The sequence below is a fragment of the Talpa occidentalis genome, unplaced genomic scaffold, assembly GCF_014898055.3.
Source record: "Talpa occidentalis isolate TD23 unplaced genomic scaffold, MPIMG_talOcc4v2.1 talOcc4.15, whole genome shotgun sequence".
NCBI lineage: Eukaryota > Metazoa > Chordata > Mammalia > Eulipotyphla > Talpidae > Talpa > Talpa occidentalis.
This window is the reverse complement of record NW_023601543.1, coordinates 15,280,947-15,300,486: the sequence shown is the minus strand read 5'-3', so window position 1 is coordinate 15,300,486 and position 19,540 is coordinate 15,280,947. Positions and strand designations below refer to the sequence as shown.

Genomic DNA, 19,540 nt, shown 5'->3' with positions numbered 1-19,540 from the left:
GTGGAAATAACCACTCCAGAAAAAATGACAAGCGGTGAAACTGCACAAGATAAAATTTGTTATAATTTTATCTATAATTTCACAGAAAAATGTTTTTGAAAACATTAGGTCTAAAATTTGACCTTAATAAAAGTAATGTCTACAAATAAAAATTTATAATGCAAAGTAAATTTTACTATGAAAAATATTGATAAAGCAAATTTTGACTGTAGAGCTAAAATGAAACTAATCAATCCAGATGGTCAAGGACTTTAGTAGGCTTAAAGGAATTTGTTTCAATAAAAATTTGCTCAATAAAAAAATCATCAGCATTAATGTACTAGGATACAGTTCCATATACTGATGGCAACAAAAGTAAAATGATCAGCTTAAAGAGATGGAGAGCGATTTCTCTCTTGAAATACAGACATGTCTGGGCCTCCCTAGTGATGCAAGTGGTTAAGATACAGCCTATGAAGCTGTCCGCAGACACTGCAGCAGGAGTTCAATCCCCGGCCAGGGAGCAACCCACATGGCGCAGCAGACCTCTCCTGACTCGCCCGCTGCTCCCCTCAGCAGTGTATTTCAGTCAATCTGTCTGTTCTGTTCCCCACTCTGTCTCTGGTGAATCCTCTCAGCCCCTACACCTCTGGCCTGTACCCCAGTTCTTGTATGTGTAAATAAATCTTTGAAAAAAAAAGAAAGACATGTCCAAGTAGGGGCAGCTCAGGACTGGGAAGGCAGTTCCACGGTCATGAGGACCCAGGTTCCTTCTACCCAGCTGCTATACCATCAGTGAAATGCACCCCATAATGCAGGATAGTTTTTTTGAAATCCAGCCATCAAGTCCACATTCCAACCAAAAAGGAAGTAGAAAGGATGAAGAAAACTATTCTTCTTAAGGTCAATTTAGAGAAGTTGCCATGTCATTTCTGTTTAAATCTAATTGGCGAAAACTTAGTGCATAGCCATACCTAGCAACAAAAGTAGCTGGATAATGTAGTCTTTTAGCCAAGCGACAATGAGTGCAGCTGAAAATAGGTGTTACTAAGCAAGAAGTAAAAGATATATATTAGGGACTTAAATGAGCAGTTCCTGCTAGATAATTGTGATATACATGCTTGTACTCACAAACAGTCCAATGCTCTTATAGCCAAAATAGATGGGGGGATTCAAACTGCAGCTGGATCAAAAGGTCCAGTAGTTCAAAACAGTAGTCAAAATGGCAGGTACAAAATATCTTTATACCCTTTACCAACATATCAGGCAGGAAGGCTGTAAATGACAAGATACTGAGCCAAGTACACGAGGATTCAAATGTTGTAATTTGAGACACTATTGGAAGACGGTTATTCACACACAAACTGTAAATCAGGATACCTCGACAGAAAGAGCTGTGGTGGATTTCCTTTCCCTCTCCCCCAGACTGAGTTCCCCTAAATCTTTTTTAAACCTGCATCCAGAAATAAAGTGATAATAGTGGTGATATAAAATTCAGGGGTGTCATATGCATTCTCTAAAATTTTCTGAGTCTCCTCTATATTATACGTTCTGGCATATAAAATTCCAATCTACAAATTTGTGGAGAAAAGATAACAAAAAATTATCCTTAATGATGTGTGAGGCCTAGCCAGGAGGCAAAGCATGCCTGGTAATGGCTTTCTTGCTCAGGAAGCTTCAGTGAGCACTGGCCAGGCATCTAATCACAGTGGTAGATTCCAGAGACTTCAGAGTATGCGCATAATCACTGCACAGAGGTAAAGTTCACTAATAGTAAACAATTGAGGCCTTTACTACATGGGGGAAGTAGTTTCTTGTAGTGAGGTGCAGAGGAAAATTTAATAAAAAAAAAAAGGCAAGTCCAAAAGTCAAAAAGACATTAAGTTATGCCTGTACCAAGAATGCCTTGGGTTTGAGAATCAAGTTGGCCTGGAAATGACGGGAGGTCCTTGTTCAGCAAGTAGAGTGACTAAAAGATATTTTAAGTGAACTAAAAACTCTCGTTTAGATGCTTTTGGCTTCAGGAATGATAGATAGGAGAAGAATTAAAAAATGAAGGGAGACAAGAAAAGAAAAAAAAATTGAGATCTTAGAAATCAGAAAAGACTGACGTGAAAGGAAAGGATATACCTACAAAGACATACTCAGGTCTAATTGCAATCAGTTTTCATGAAGGTAAGAGAGGTCATCTGCCCAAGTGTAAACAAAATATGGGACAACAGTGGGAAGAAGATCATGGCAATCTTAGTAGAAAATGGGCACATTCTATAATGGTAGTGCTCTGATATAACTAGTACAAAAACTAAACAGCATTTGGAGACTTAAGAGTTGTTTTAGGAGGGGCTCCCCGGTGGCCCAGCGGTTGAGCGCTGGGTTGCGAAGCTGCCCGCAGCCTCTGCAGCGCCGGTTCAATCCCGGGCCACCGGGCGAGGGTCCCACATGGCGCACAGACCTCTCCTGCCACCCGCTGCTCCCCCCAGCAGTGTACTTCGTCAGTCTGCCTGTTCCACTCTCCGCTCCAGCTCTGGTGAATTCTCTCACCCTCCCGCACTTCTGACTGTACCCAGTGCTTGTATAAATAAGTAAATAAATCTTAAAAAAAAAAAACACAGAGTTGTTTTAGGAGAGGGCTGAATAAGGTATAAGTTCCAACGATGGTGGTCACATACCAAATATTTTAGCAAAGGTGGAACCTTGTGCAAAGATCTTTTCTAAGATATAGCAAACAGACTTTGGTCTCTACCACTGAAGGAGAAATGTTAATTTAAAACTGTATTCATGATGAAAGGCAGACAGTCAGAGATGAATAATATTTGGACTCAGTCTCCCATAGATATATGGAGATCCACAAAAATAGACCACATAATTTGACGGATGGAATTTCTAAAGTTTGTAATACATGAAGAAGATCCGAAATTAACCAACATGTCTTGAGGGGAACACAAACGGCAAGGTTGAAAGGCAATGGAAAGATAGAGCTTGGATCTGATTACAATAGCCTAGATGAAAGTCTCCCCAGCAGGAAAGCAATGTATTAGGTGGGGGCAAATAATCAAATGAAAAAAAGTATGGCATCACCAACTTTTTGTAATATGACACGATAGCAAGATAGTGAACACCTGTTCCAGTCATCTAAACAAACCACTGGTACAGGGAGGGGGCACCAATGAGCATGGAGAACACTTAAAAAGACAGTAGCCTGAGCACCAGTTCTGGTCTTACAAAAACTTGGGAATCTTTTAACTTCTGCCTAATAATAATTCCTAATGCCATAAATATTGGTGGTATGCAGAAGCCTTGTTTGTTAATGGAGAAAATCTAAAGCCAATACTTTGCACCAGTGCAGAATATCCTGATCAAGTCACATCACCCACTAACTATGCACAGAGGGGTGGTACTGATGACTGTCCTTAAGCACCACATAGCTGATTATGAAATAACTAAGGGCTAAGAAGAGCTATGCATACAAGGTTAGTGCCTTAATATGGGTTTGCTCAGAGCAGATTGCAAGACAAAGGTTCCATTACAAGTAGTTTATTTAAAAGTCACCCCAGGAAATACCTATAAGGAGTGATGAAGTGATTCAGGGAAAAGAAAGCAGTGAATAAGAGTATGTTATCAAGACAGCTACTACTGTGCGTGACTGGAACTTAATCCTATGGGTAAACTCTGGGAAGCCATTTAAATCACATATATTATTAAAATGCCTTTGTTCAAGGAGTGAGAGAGCTGGGGTACTTACATACCAACTCCAATCAGTTTTTGATTCAGAGCCACTCTCAGAAGTGTTAACCCTTCACAACTCCAAACTATCATGAAATGGGTGGAAGAAACCTTCCAACGTCTCTGAGAAAGTCCTCAAAGAGATACTGGTAATCAGAAATCAGCTGGAGCACACAGAAATGGTAAGCTTGAGGGTTCTGAGACATGACAGATGGCATCAGCTACATGTATTTGAACCTCAGGAAAATCTTCCTCCTTATCTAATGGGAAGGATAGCTTAGGCAGACTACTTGAAAGCGACATGGGATGGAATACTTCAAAGAACTTGAGATTTGATGGCTACTTGTGGATTTCAGAAGTTGGTAGGAACACTTGGCGAGAAAGCAATGTGGACACCAGAATGACCACAGGCCTGAAAAACTGGCTGGGGGACCTGAGCTAGCTGTACTGGCTCCTGTACAACGGGGTGGGGGAGGGGTTGCGGGGGTATAGACCACAATGGGAAGCTTTGCCAATAACTGAGAAATAAGAGCATAATATTTTGATAGCGGTGGGCGGTTCCACCAGCTGGGTAAGGTTTTCCAAATTCCCAACAACTAAGATAACTGCAAAGGTTCTGGTTCAGTAACTTCTCTTAACTGGGAGGTCTCAAACAAAGAACCAAGTTTGGGGGCATAGCTCATGGTAATCTGACAAGTATCCAAGGTTTCCATAAAAACATAACCATTCGTAGGCCAGTGGGAACAAGGGGCTGCAATTAAGAGAGAGATACAAATAGCTATGATAAAGTAAGAGATTACTGAGTTCACAGCCTTGATTCTAAAGAAAATAAGGCCTGACTATGCAATGAATCAAGACAACGATTTTGGGGGGCCTTTGATGGAATGCCTTGTTGTTGGGAAACCTATTCATGCTTTGTCTTCTAGAAATAGAAGCTCTGAGTGAAAGAAACCACTCACGATTTCTGTTCTCACTTTCCTCCTTATATATTCTCCAAGCAGTTTGGGTGGGGTGCTATTTTTGCTGGTGGGCAGGACCATTGTGCATTTATGATTGTCCTCATGAATATAGCATTTTCTTCTGCTTTCTCTGGCATCGAGCAGTTGACACAGAAAAATGACTCTTGCTTTTTTTTCTCCCCAACATGGCAGCTAGGTATAGGATACAACCCACCCATCAAGCTTCTTCTTTGAAATGGGAGGTCTTTACTGGGACTTTAAAATTTTCTCTGTAGAAAATTGACAATAAGAGGGGTTTTGTATATAGGCTTGGAGCATTTTGTATCCCAGATGCTGTATTATTTGCACTGTGCTATCATCTGGTGTTCATTGTAGGGGCCGCCTTAGTAGGCTGCCTTCAACAATAAATCTGTACATAAGCTGAGCAATAGAAAAGGTGATAAAATTTTCACTAAATACAGTGTGGTCTTTAAATTTGCCTTCTGAATAAAACCATTTTACAAGTTCTGGAGGATAACATCAAAGGCATTCATTGCCCATCTTGGAGAGCTGAATTTCACATCTTTTTGGTCCAAGAAAGGCTTATAAGAACCATGCAAAGGATCAGGAAATGGCTCCAAGCTAAAAGAACTTACCTGCAGATTTTCTCCCCTAGAGTAGATAAGCACATAAAGCTTTGCAATTCACCCCTTCGGGTTAACAGAACAAGAACAGGAAGTAGACGTTATTAAATTTCCACGAAATTTAAAGTTCAAAGACCCTAATTATACCTGCTTCCATCCTCCATCTTCTCGCCTCCCTAAGAAATGCTGAACTGATTGATCAGAGTCCAGGAACCTTACTGGGCTGTTTTTAGTGTACGCAACTTGGACATTTCAATGAGATCCCCTCCAGTCTCATTTTCTCCAGCTCAGATGACTGTAGCTTTTAATCTTGTTGGAGAGGGAAATTCCAAGATTTGGTTTTGGACTTAAGAGTTCTAGATTGAAGTTTGGACCCAAAGTGCCAGCTAACCAAGCATTACTTTGCTTACCTTTACCTTCTTGGTGGATCTTACACAAAGGGCAGTTAAGCCAAGCTCAGATTTACATATCTGAGCCCCCTGATCTAGTATCATCCTTACCTCATCTCTTAATAGCACCCCAATTTCATCCCAATCACAAAGTATGAGTCTAAGTCTAATGGCAGAAACAGTGAAAGGACTCCCAAAGGGAGCATGACAGGAAGAAATATGAAATCAGGACAATGAATGAAGACTTGGAAGAGTCCAGCAGACAATGGGGTTTTCATTGTAAATGACTGTCCCACGTGGCTGCACTTCTGTGAGAAGGCTGAGGTTGTGAAAGTTGCTGATTTGCACTCAGGGCTACCCAGGATTTGCCAGTGGTACACTAGGGTCTGAGAGGTAATGCAAAAGGAGGATGAGGGCACAACTCTTTAGTGGTCCAGCCCTTGTTTTGATAATTAATACCACTACCCTATGTTCCCAGCTTTGCCTGTTTGCTGTGTTTCACACTAGATTTTGATCCATTTTTCTTACTCCCTTTTGTAACCTGACCTTGACTGAGATTAATCGCATACTAACATGTGTGCAATCCATGTGACTGACTGAGGTTCTTCCCTATACTGACAGCCCCTGTGGCAGAGGCAGTTATTAAAACATTCCATTTGGTCCCCTAGATTTGCCAGCTATCTTGCAGGTACACTAGACAGTGTGACTAGTTTTGAACAATGAACTTTGAGTGGATTTGACAGGTATCACTTTGGGCTGAGGCAATCAAGAGTCTACAGGCGATTCTCCGGCCTTTCTTTTCCTCCCACAACATCCGCTGAGAAGGCCACATTGTCCCAGATGGTGCAGCTACAAAAAGTGGAGCTTCAAAAAAAAAAAATAATAATAAAGTGGAGCTTCAGTCAGCCTGGAACTTTGAGTGGCTGTGTGGAGCAGATTCCCCTCTCATTCCCACATCCCCCTGACAGGCATGGGATACTGTAGTTTGAGCAAGAATTACACTCTTGGTGTGTCAAACCTCCAGCATGTTGAGACTGCTTGTTAAATGAGCACAACTGTTTTCCTATGGAAGCCAGCACCTCTTCTTCTGCATGCATAGTGCTTACTTCATACTCTTCTATCTCAGTTGTTAATAAATCTACCTGTTATACCCAGGCTCCTATGAACTAACTAGCGGACAGGAGATCATGCACAAGTCAGCAAGTAAAACCTGAATTTTCAACCAAGTACACAGCATCTGTATAGCAATACAGCAACAGTGTTAGCATTTCTAGCAATAGCATTGCATAAGAAAACAAAATTCAATAAATACAACTATTTTCTACCACACAAAAAACAGGAAATAATTAAATTTCTTATAGACATTTCTTTATTATATTTTCCCACTTGAATATTTAGAGAATAATTTAAATGTAACGCGTACTGACAGCAAGCACAGTATCAAATATTAGTATTTTTAATATTTTTCTTTTCTCACCCTTTATTCCTTTGGGAAAAAAATATTTAGATGACCTCAAAGAAACAATTATTATGCTAATCACAGTATGCAGTAACACATACAAACCCATACTCAATAGAAAAGAAAGCAACAAAGAAGTGAAAAAGTCTTTCTCCTCAAATCATTTTAATTCATTTTTCCACAGCCATATAAATTTAAAGTATGAAACAACAATAATACAGCTATAGAATCTAGGTTCTCTTTCAAAGCAGCGGCATATAAAACATAGAAAAGCTAAAACCTCAGCACAAGCTTCAAAAGAACAAGGACTGAGAGGATTCTGATGAAGACATGAAATGCACAAAATACAGTACACAAAAATACTAGAATGCATAAAATATAAAGCTACACATTTCAGGTAGAAAGCATTGTAAAATATATAAAATATGCAAGAAATCAAAACCAAAGAGATTTTTTTCTTAGAGTACCATGAATACACTGGAACTGGCAATTAGCATTTGAAGATGGGAACAAGAAAATAGCAGTTTCCCATTTAAAACTTATTTCTAGGCTTTAGGATTTCACCTTCTTGACATCCTTCTTTCCAGAGCTCTCAGAAGCTGACTCTGCTTTTCTTTTCTGTGACTAAAATGGAAACAGATTTAATGTTCTGCTCCAATATGCACATTTTTAAATGGCCCAACAATGTTAAATCTAGGATGTAAATGCATTAAAAAAAAATTTTAACATGAATATTCACTTAAATGTTATACTCACAGTTAATGTTCTATATAGCCCAACAAACTATATTACCCAACGTAAAATAACCTTCAAAGATGCTTCTTTTTAAGAAAAGACACAAAATATCCATCAAAAATAGTCAAGTGTCTACGAACACATGGCACTATAAATGTACTCTTAATGAACTACTTAATACTTGAAGTTTTCTTGGCAAAATTTTATTTATGAGTGTATTATTTTTAAAAACCTTATGTCGATGTTAAAATACCATATTTCATATATTCTATGATGCACGTTTCTTTCCCATTTTAGCATCTCTGAAATTAGGATGCATCTTACAGTTGATGACAAATTATAGCTACTTGGCAGCATTTTTTCTTAGTGGTACATAAAGTGATGCTGTGTCTTGAAAGGCATCTTAGATTTGACGAAATGTGGTAGTTTACTTAACCACACTCAAATAATATATTAGAGAGTATTTTAAATTATAGTTCTACACGGCAACCTGACTGGATTAAAATCAAGTTATCATAGTCAACAGTTAACTTATTACCAAGTAAAAGCTTTGCTGTCTGCTCAAAGTTATCATTTGTACTCATAGTTCCACAAAGATTGGATCAAATCAGAACTCCCAATTTCAACCTCAGCCCAGCCCAGCCCAGCCCAGCCCACCCTTCTCCTAGCCCCATGACAGCTTTAGTTTCAATTCAAAAGACTTAACTTGTATTATATTTTTGGTTAAAATCATTGAAGATTTTTAAAAAAATACTGAGTCCTGTTACTAGGGACTTCCTAACCGTATGTACTACAAACAAATAAGAAACATGTGGCTCTTGTGTCCATCTTTTTCTATCAAAAACAAATTAGCATTTTATAAAACCAGTTTTTATAATAGGTATCACTATGGCATTAAACATAATATAGGCATTTTAATTAGGTAAAAAAAATGGGATCTACCTAAAAGTTAGGAAAATGCTGAAAATTTTACCATTGGCGTTTTAGTTGCCCGTTTCTTCTTTTCTGCTCTCTCTTTTTCCTCAATTTCCATATTTTCTTTCTCAATCAATGAAATCAGAGTATTACAACGTCTCTGGAATTCCTAAACCAAATAAAAAGAGTTTTAATTTTTGCAACCCAGGCATAATCTTTCAAAGTGATCATTCTTTAATTGTATCATTTCTGTGATACAGTTTCTAAAACTGGCATTATTCAGACCAATATTCATACAGGGTATTTATAGATTCCACCATAAATAAGGGGAGAGGGTAAATGGCATTCAGTGGGTAAATGGTTAAACAAGTTGTGGTACAGCCATACCAAAAAACACTACACAGCAATAAAAAGGAAAATACAACTGATACATGCAACGACCTGGATGAATCTCAGGGCATTACACTGAGTGAAAAAAAAGTCAGTCTCAAAAGGGTACACATCATGTTATTTCATTTATATTACACACTTGAAATGGCAAAAGTACAGAAATGGAGACTATATTAATGGTTGCCAGAGGTTAGAATAGGGGGAGGGTAGGCGTGGCTATTCAGAGCTAGCACAGGGACACGCGTAGTGGTGCTGATTACATGATTCTACATGTGATAAGATTGCAGTGAACTACACAAACACACACACACAAATCAGTGCATGTATAACTGATGAAATCTAAGCTCTGTGGGTTGTACTCATGTCAGTATCTTGGTTGTAGCATTATGCCATAGTTACATAACATGTTACCATTGGGGGAAACTGGATGAAGGGTACATGGGAACTCCCTGTATATTTCTTTACAACTTCCTGTGAATCTGTGAATATTTCAAAATAAAAAGTTAAAAATCACATTACCAAAGTAAATTAAATTATTAAGGGATGTCCTGTGGTCAAAATAAGTTTTGGAAGTACTCAGTTTATGAACATCAGATTTCTTCACTCCAGGGCTTCTCAGAGCCTTTAAGCTCCTGTAAGCACTGGGAACCACTGCATGGGGAGAATGTAGGATGCAGCTGTTCCCAAGGCTATTTAAACAACAGAACTCTTGTTTCGCAGAACATCTTATGGGATCAGAGTTCTGAGGAGCATATCTGAGAAAATACTATTGTATTTGTTAATGCAGAGGAAATAATACCTGGAAAGGTTTCACAGTAACCTTGACACTATCTATATTTCGAGGCCAGCAACTCAATGCATCCAAACTAAAAACAATTTTTAAGGATCTATGGTGAGCGATGGAAACTCAGTACTTTGCTGTGTTTTCTTAAAAAAAAAAAATAGTAGCTTAATATCAAATGATAAATAGCTTCTAAAAATGATTCCTTTTCCATGCAAGCAAAAATATCTAATGAAATACAAAACAGCTCAACAGGCAAATGAAAATGTAGGTCTACTGGCAATTTAGACACCCAACAACAACAAAAAAGTAGTCTAAGAACCAAAATAGGAAATACACAAGATAAAAATGTCCAAATGTTATTTAAAAATTTCTCTCAAACTAATGATCAAAGAAATGCTAAGTAACACAATGCCATCTTCAAGTCAACAGTGATGTGTGCATGAATGTGTGTGTACCCAGTGTTGGCAGAAAAATGGTGATATAGACTGGATTGTGTCCCTTCCCAAAAGTCACAGGTTGAAATCTTAAGTCCCCACCCTCCAAGGTGACTGTGTTTGGAGTTTGTGCCTTTAAATAAGGAGGCAAACAGGGTCTCCCCTGGTGGTGCAGTGGCTGCAGCACCAGTTCAATCCCCCACCAGCAGGGAGGGTCCCACAAAAAAAAAAAAGGAGGCAAACAAAGGATAACTGAGGTCATAAGGACATTCTTAAAGGAAGAGGAAGAGATACACAGAGATGGCTTTGTCTCTCTGCACGCACAGAGGAAAGGCTATTTGAGAACATAGTCAGAGGTGCCATCTACAAGTCAGGGAGAAAGCTCTCACCAGAAGCCAGGCACCTTGATCTTGAACTTCCAGATCCCCCAAACAAGAGATTTTTCTGGAACCCAGTGGTTCTGTAGTTTAGCCATAGTGCTAGGAAGGACCGGGACCCAGGTTTAGGTAGGACCTAAGTTCAGGTCAGAGTTAGGCTTAGTCACAGGGCTAGTGGTAGGCTAGGGAGTAGGAAGGGGCTGCTCAGTAGGGGGGGGGGGGTTGGAATTCACATACCCTCTCCCAAAATACAGAGATTTTCTGTTGCTTAAGCCCCCACCCCCATCTGCTTTATGCTGTGATGGCAGCCCAAGCAGACTAACATACTACCATTCTAGAAAGCAATTTGTAAATATCATTGAAACATCTTAAAATTTATATATCCTTTGACCTAATAATTCCACTCTTAGAAATGTGCAAGGAAATAAGAGACATATAGAAAGATTTACGAAAGGACATTTAGAGTGGTGTTATTTTTAGCAGGAAAAATGCTGGGAAGTGAATTTTGACCATTTGAAAATAAGATCCACAGACAACTTATTATGTACATATACACACAGAATAGCCGAGACCGAGAGTGTCAGCTGCAGCATCACTAGTGGTGAACAGCAGCTATTTCTGAGAGTAGGCCCAATGGCGATTGTTACTTTCTTCTTTATACTAGCCTGTTATTTTCCAAATTTTCTGCACTGAACATTTAGATCTCGCGCAATCTGTATTTTTAAGAAATGACAAATGGCATTTTTAAATCAAAGTCAGAAAAATGGCATACAACATAGGAAATGCTACACATAACTATTATGAACTATCCAAGCATCCTCTACTCTCTCATTCATGCCCAAAAGGAAGCAGAAAACCAGACAATCTAGTCAGAAAAAAAATACACATTAAGAAATTATCATTTAGGTACTAAAAACAACCTTACAAAATACTGGTACATTCGGTTTGATTGCTACATGCCAGGCAATGAGCAGAGTCCTTACGTTCTCTGATTCATGCAAACCTTTAAAAAATTCTCAATATGTATATAAATACTTAGTCATTACAATGAACACCTAAAATGAAGACAATGTTATATGTCAGATCACAGGAAAGAAAAAGTGGGGGGTACTTCTAAGTAAACCTCACATAAGTTCCCATTTCCAAATGGGCAACCTGAGGTCCCAACAACTGGTAACTGAGCACCATGATGGGAACCAGTTCTGTCTGGTTTCAAATCCTGTGCTCTCCGCCCTTCAGAAGTGAGAATGCTCACACTGGGAAAGAGGTCACACCAGGACAGGCGGGCCCAGAAGGAAAAACTTAGTAAAATGCCTCAGAAAAGGTGTGAGAGACTAAGGTTTGATGCAAAGGAGGGAGAAGAGAGCCAGCCCCAGGGCACACTCACACCAGGTCAGGGTCCTGGCTGGGCTATGCGTAGGGCTAAGGCCTACGGGCACCTCTGCAGTAAGCACGAGTGTTCTTATTCAGCAGCCACAGCACTTCACCAGGTCACGTGGCTATTACAGTTCAGAACCAGGACTTGCACTCAGCTCATTCACATTATGCCATTTTTTTTGAGAGATCACGTCAGGTTTGGGGAGGCAAAAGGAGACTTTAGAAAATCTTTAGAGAGCATGTGACTTAAGGGGATACATGGAAAGAAAAAGAAAAAACCTAAATTTTGTTATATTCTAATTTCTAGTACATTCTCCATTACCCAAGGTTAAGTAACTTAGGAAAAATAACACTGGAATTTTCCTTACTTACCAAAGTGTAGTGGTATCTTTAATATGCAGACCAAATGTTCTTCATAGCTTCATTCAATAACACACATACAAATTAAACAGCATGTTATTCAATTTATCTATTATAGGAAGGGCTAAGTTGACCCTGATGAAATTTGATTGTCGGTTTCTAGGGAGACCAGATATAGTCTTTCTGTAAAGCTGATTCTTGAATCATTAAGCTATACCCTCTGGCTATTATTATTCTCAGTAAGTAACAGTTGCCTGTGACTGCACATATCTTGAGATACATATTCATGATTCATATGGGTGATTCAGGAAAAAATAATACTTTTGAGAATTATACAGGGAAGTTGAATGCCTCGAAATGATTATAAATAGACTGTATAATAAATTCTTACTTTCGTTTCTTTTAACCTGTCACTAACCACTCCAGACACAGAAAAATAATCTAAGTCTCCAGAGAAAGGCACCAAGGAATGGGCAAGGGTGGTCATTACATTCCTAGCATCGGTAATGCCACTTTCTCTAGAGATAACAAACCAATTTTTTATTCACAGGCTTAAGGACTGCCCAACTGAACAGATGGTATCATAAACAGGACACTAACTAAACCAGGAATTACAAGGAGAAAGGCCAGATGACCAATAAAACAGTGATTCCCTTTTTGAATAACTAAGTGACTATGTAATGACCATGAGAAATTTCATGTCAGAACACTTTCATTTTATAAACTTTCCCCTTGCACACACATATCAGCCTAGATTCTTATAACTCTTTCTCTCCCTGTTTTCCTGGGGTTACAGGGCATGCATGGTTCATGGGGTCTCAAACTATTTCCACACGAGGAAAACAGGAGATGTAAAAACAAGAGAGACATCAGCAGAGACCAGGTAAAGGACAAGTAGAATACTGTTCTGCAATGTTACTAGTGGAGGCAAAAGAGAAAAAGCATGGTGTTGGCGTGTGTGCAAATGATTTTTTTTTTTTTAAAGTTAAGCAAATCTCTTCATGGTAGGGTTTCTGCAAGCTTTTGTGCATTGTAACGTAGGTCATAAGTTTCTAGGGCAGGACTCCGTATGAGCACTTCCTAAATCTGAACACAGAACCTTATTCCTGCAAAATGTCTTTTTGGATATCCTGGAACACTGGTTGGGAGAAAACAACTTGGGAAGTACTGGGCTGAGTTAAGAGTGATAAGGTTAAGTTTGGATCAAATTTCAAAGAACCTAGAAACCAATAAGGAAGAAAGAACTAAGGAATTTTACTTAACCCAATTGACAAAAGGATTTCATCGATAATTTCTGAGCAGGAGTGATGTCATCAGAGGTGTATTTTTGTTCTCAGAAGTCTCCCCTGATACAGGTTTTTAATAGTGTGGGTTCATAAAATTGTAGACTCTCAAGATGAGAAAGGACCTTTAAAAATCATTCAAGTTGCTGCTAAATTCTTTCTACTAAGTCCTTCCTAATTAGCTGTCCAGTCTGTCTGAATTCTTCCAATGATGGGGTGTTCATTACTTGCCAAGGCTGTCTATTAAAATTAAAAATGGTCCGTATTCCCCTAAATAATATACAGTGTTGTAAACCAATGTTACTTTAATATAGGGAAAACAAACAAATAGGTCCCTTATGCAAAGCTACAATTTGCTACTGCTTAGATTTTCCAACAACTGGTTCTGGATCTAACTTTTGTAGTCACAGAGAACAAGTTGATTCCCTCTTCAGTATGACAAAACCTCCGATGTTATTAGGCCACAATCATACCTCCAGGACCATCACCACCTGACCCCCCTTCCAACAACCAAAGTATTTACAATATTTTTATCGATCCTTGGTTATATTCTTTCTCTCTTGCTACCCACCCTTCCCACATATTCTTTTAAACCAGAAATTAGCACATCTTTTCTGTACAGAACCAGAGTGTAAAATTTTGTAAATATTTTTAGCTTTGCAGACACGTGGGTCCTTTCACCGTTCCTCAGCTCTGCCACTGCAGCATGAAAGCAGCTGTAGACAATACATAAATGACTGTGTGGCTGTGTTCCCACAGAACCTCACTAACAGATACTAAAATATGAATTGTGTATAATCTTTACATGTCATGAAATAGTTTTTTGATTTTCTTTCAACCATTTGCAAATGTGAAAAATCATTCCTGGCTTGCTGGTCAGTTTGCCAACCCCTGTTTTAAACTATAGACTAGATTTATTTTAAACAAATTGTGCTGCTTGATTTTCCATACCTTTTTAAGAATTTATGATTGGGTTCCATGGTTTCAATGTTGGAACACTAGGATTGTACCTCTAACTTTAGTTAATAAATGATGCAATGTTTGCAGTGAGCAGTGCTGCCCCTAGTATGTGGTGAATATCAATCATGCTGGGCACTAAGTTCAAATATCCTTTGCCCCAATACTTAGCTTCAAAGCATCAATTCAAAAGGCACAGAAAGCATCAGTAGACTTGAAGTGACTTATTGAAAGAGATTAAAGAAGGCTCCACATTACATTTCCTATGTACTAAAATCCTAGACACTAAGCCTACCTAAGTCTGAATGACAGAAGGGCTGTGCCTGTTATGGCTGAATGTCAAAAGGCAGATGAATGAGCAGGGGCAGAAGCAGCCTGCACTCCACATTTGTGTCGAACTTTGTAGGCAGGTCTATCAAGTCAGAATTTTTCTCTACAATTCTTAGTAAAATGAAATGGCTGTTTCTTTCTCCTCTGCTCTGTAATAAATGACTCCACACTTCCTCTACTTGACTTCCAGAATCAGGATCTTCAACTATATATTCCTAGCTTCGTTGTCACTTTGGAGCCCTTACCATACCAACAAAAAGCAACAGTAGTCTGTACTTGGTTCTCAGGCCCAAGCACACTGGCAGTTAAACGGGAGTTAAAATTCTAATAAATATTTCTACATTTCTCAAACAAGTATCAAATGGTATGCTTTTACTTAACTGCTGCTGCTTAAGCTGCAGTACACACAATAATGGTGTTACATACATACCATCATTCGTAAAATGTTATCTCACCTCCTCGCAAGATATACTTATGAGTATAAATATCTAAAACTCCTAAAACATGTGTAAGTACCTAAAACAAACTCCTGTTAGCACTCTTATTGTATTTCAGATTGCTAGGACTGTTCAGTCTTAAATCATATACTATAGTTGCTAAGAAAACACATGATAATTATAACAGGTTATTCACACTTGTAAATAAATAAAAGTTGCAGGGATGATAGCCAAATAAAGTCGATCTTTATAAAAAGGTAGTTGAAGAGAGAAGAAAAACACAAACTCATTGGAACATTTCTTCACATTTTATCTAATTCTGAGCCAACTGTGGGAGTCTATGAAACAGATGAGGTATGAGAGTTCCCTGTTCATTTATTCATGCTAGATGCTGACCCCTTTCGATACAACCAGTGTGCTTGAAGGTTAGAAGAGGAGTAATAAAAAATGACTCTGGGATTGAGAGTATATGTTAGCCAAGGGGGAAACAAAAGATGAGGAACAGAGAAACCTCAAAAATATAAATTTGGGGATTATAATCAGTAGTTGGTGGCTGAAGTAGACATTTGCCCACTTCCACAGAGCAGTGTTTCTAAAATGTGAATCTGATCATGCCATTGCCCTGATAAACCCTTCAATGATTTCTCACTTCCTACAGACGAATGACCCAAAATCTCAGTAGAGCAGACAGGGCCCCTTTGTCACCTGGCCGCCAAAGAGCTCCTCAGCTTCCAGCGCTTCTCTGGCCAGTCTACCACACAAGCTACATCCAGCTCCTGAATGTGTTGTTTGTCTACTGTGCACAGGCTCTTTCCACAACCCCAGAACACAGTCCCAGGGCCAACTGCTTTGAGTTTCCAAGAAGGACCTCTTCTGTGAAGCCATTCCTCTGACCTGACCCTCAAGACAAAGATAAGCGCCACCTCCTCTGGACATGCCTCTATCCAGGACCCGCTTCTTTAAAATTCGGGTTGATAAGGGACACTTTAGTCTTTCCAGGCATGAGGGAATGATACATTCCTATAATATTTTAACAAATGCATAGCCAAGAACTCAACAATACATCTTACAGTGTATCAATTTTACCAGTAATGCATTCCTATTCGTAATTCATTAATACTCTAAAATAGCAGTATCAGCAGTTATCACACAATTAACTACAAACATATGAAATAAAAAAAATCATGAGTGAACTTCTTTATGAAATTTCCTAGATCATGCTGCAGATGCAACAAACATGCTACTGTTACCGGAGAATTAGGGATTTTTTTAATTTGACTTTCATTTTACTAAATTATAAAGAAAATCCTTGTTTGACGGGACAGATAGCTTATAAAATATCCTGTGCTGAACTAATAACATAATTAACATTTATTATCACTGATAAACCTATAAAAAAGAAGCAAGCTAATAAAAAATTAGAGTGATATTTTCTAAAAATATTTTAATATTTTTGCTCCTAAAATTCTAATAGGGCATGTCATTTGATTTTAAATAAGGAGCACTTTCATTAGTAATAAAGTTGTGGTTTGAAAACACACAGTAACAACATAAAATCTGTATTGTGTTGTGAACAACAGTGTGTGATTCACTTTGGGAGATGCTATCAGAAAAGTTCATTGAAACTCCACAAAAACAAGGTAATTGCAGTAACTAATTACTGCTACTTTCATTCAATTCCAACATACATGGCCACAGGCAATGCACACAGTTTCCAGAGCTGGCTAGATGAGGAAAGAAAAAAGCTTCCCAGAAGTTAAAAGCCACAGGTTTTTGTTTTCTTTTTTAAGGTAACATTGGTTTATACTGCCAGATATGATTTAGGGGAGTAATTTCACACCTTCATATCTATGTTACCACACTACAACTTTTTAGCCACAATTAAAGAGTCAAAGCAATGCTGCAAATAAAGTAATAAATGGTTACATGAAGAAATGTTCTTTTATCTCAGAAAGCTCAACTCTGTTTTTTCTCCTGTTAGTACTTAGAAGGACTTAAGAAGGTCTAAGGAATTACTAATTAAACAAGTACTTTCCACAAGTCCTCTGCAGTAAACTGAGACAAGTGCTGCATCATTTTGCTCCTCTCAGACACTTCTCAAATCTCCCAGTAACGTTAGTCTGTCACCAAATGAACGGAGATAGTACCCTGATGTCCATTCCCTACAAGGAATGGCAAGAAAATTAATGAGCTATCATTAGTAAAGGGATTGGCAAGGGCATATAAAGGGTATCATGTAAATGCAGCGTAGTATCATTTTCTCTTATAGCCATTTGGTAAAGCTCCTTTTAAGTCTCTTATTGAATGTCTTGAGACTACGACCCCCATTGTAAGATATTTTTCTTAGAAAAGATATTTTCTACCGAAAAGCTGGGCCATTCAAATGCTCTGAGCTTAAAAAATGTAACTTGATCATATCCTTCCTACTTGTTTATGTAGTTCAATAGAGACTGATTACTTACTTAAAGACCACACGAGTACTCAGAGAAAGAAATCACAATCTTTTTAGCACAGAGAAATGGAACTAAACCTCATTTTCTCTTTTGTATAGCCAGCATTTTTAAAAGGAGAAGAGCCTCAAAGAAATCTTCAAACCTTTACCTAAAGGCTTTCAAAGTTAGGCATATTTAAAAGTGGAGGTTCATGCCTTTAAGTACTTTAAGCCTGTTAGCTAAGTCAGAAGCCAGGAATTTTGTACTTGGAGACATCTGAATAAAATATAACCACTAAGGTATCTACTTTTCTCTCTTTTCTTCTAACACATTATTTTCTTGTGTCCCTGAGAAAGAAGAGTCATCTTTAAGTAATATTGTATTTTTACAGATAGATTCTTCAGCAAGCTAAATTTAAAGTTTAATCATTAGTACAATTTTCATTTCAACACAGTGACAAACTCACATAATGAATCAAATTACATCCCCTATATTTCTGAAGAGGGCACTTTTAATGAAACAAAGTATTTTAATTTTGGAAATCACAACTGCCTCTTTCAAGGGGGAAGTTTCTTATCCTTGACTGTGGATACGACTCACTGAAACAAGAACAATGATTTTAAAAGAGGGGAGAAAGAGATCATCCAGGAACATTAAAAATCCATTTCTTTAGTTCCTTTGTGATTAATATTATCATGAAATACTTTTAAAAGATGGTTCAAATATGTACATATCTTAAAATACATTACCTATATTCTAAATCCAGAAATGTAAGCAAAAATTATCCATTAACTAGGAGGGAAATAAAAATAGTGTGATTGAAAAAACAAACAAAAAAAAAAACATTGATTAAAATATTTAAATATGAAATAAACGTATTTTTTAAAATATTCTTTAGAAATCATAAATTCTCCCTTTCAGAAGGTGGTTAAGGGCAGAGGCATATCATTTTTTAACAGACAAAATAAAGGTTTTGTTTTACAATCAACTACATAACTAATATCTGCTCTTTGCCAAAATATACATTACAGATTTCTGTCTCGTGGTAACGAAAGAGGTAAACGTTTTATAGAAGAAGATGGAGGCAAAATTCTTTACAAGGGAGTTCAGAGACATCTAGTGGTTGTGAATAATACACCAGGGTTTTTCTTAGACAATAAAATAAGGTTATGTAGTTCCAGAGTCATATTCATATTATAGATAGTGTAAGATTTTCCTTGCACTTTCAAACCTATTTCTTCCTACCGCTTTCAGTTTAATGATTCCAGAAAACTGAAAACAGCATTAAACTTTCAACCTTTCTAAAAATTACTAAAATATCACTGAAATTATATTCAAATTTCAACAACTGTTCTATCACCTAAAAGGGCATGTATGATCTAAAACATTCATCGACAAATGCAGGGAAGCATTTGTCTCTTACAAGCTGTTAATACTGCTCTAAATTAGGGCATTATACATATAAAACCCAAATGGCTAAAAAAATTTAAATGCTTGGCCTTTCAAAGAAGTTCTCTACTAAACATGATCATACACTGAGCTAGAAGGCACCTTGAAAGGCCAACAAGCTCACTTCCAAAGTCTTCAGTCAAAACAG

General features: G+C 37.9%; 1 protein-coding gene across 7 annotated transcripts in view; it reads right to left on the bottom strand.

Annotated features, from left to right (window-relative positions):
* Positions 1 to 7,023: 7,023 nt before the first annotated feature.
* Positions 7,024 to 19,540, bottom strand: part of SMARCA1 (SWI/SNF related, matrix associated, actin dependent regulator of chromatin, subfamily a, member 1) — a 67,429-nt gene continuing 54,912 nt past the window's right edge. For 2 of the 7 annotated variants that reach the window (XM_037511973.2, XM_037511978.2), the window contains 2 exons: positions 8,841 to 8,951; positions 7,024 to 7,825 (listed from right to left, as the gene is read on the bottom strand). In XM_037511973.2, coding sequence (XP_037367870.1) covers positions 7,820 to 7,825; positions 8,841 to 8,951 — 117 coding nt within the window. In that variant the 3' untranslated portion in view covers positions 7,024 to 7,819. Of the gene's footprint in view, positions 7,826 to 8,809; positions 8,952 to 19,540 lie in introns of all 7 variants that reach the window. The other 5 variants (XM_037511969.2, XM_037511970.2, XM_037511972.2 and 2 more) reach the window with 3 other exon arrangements.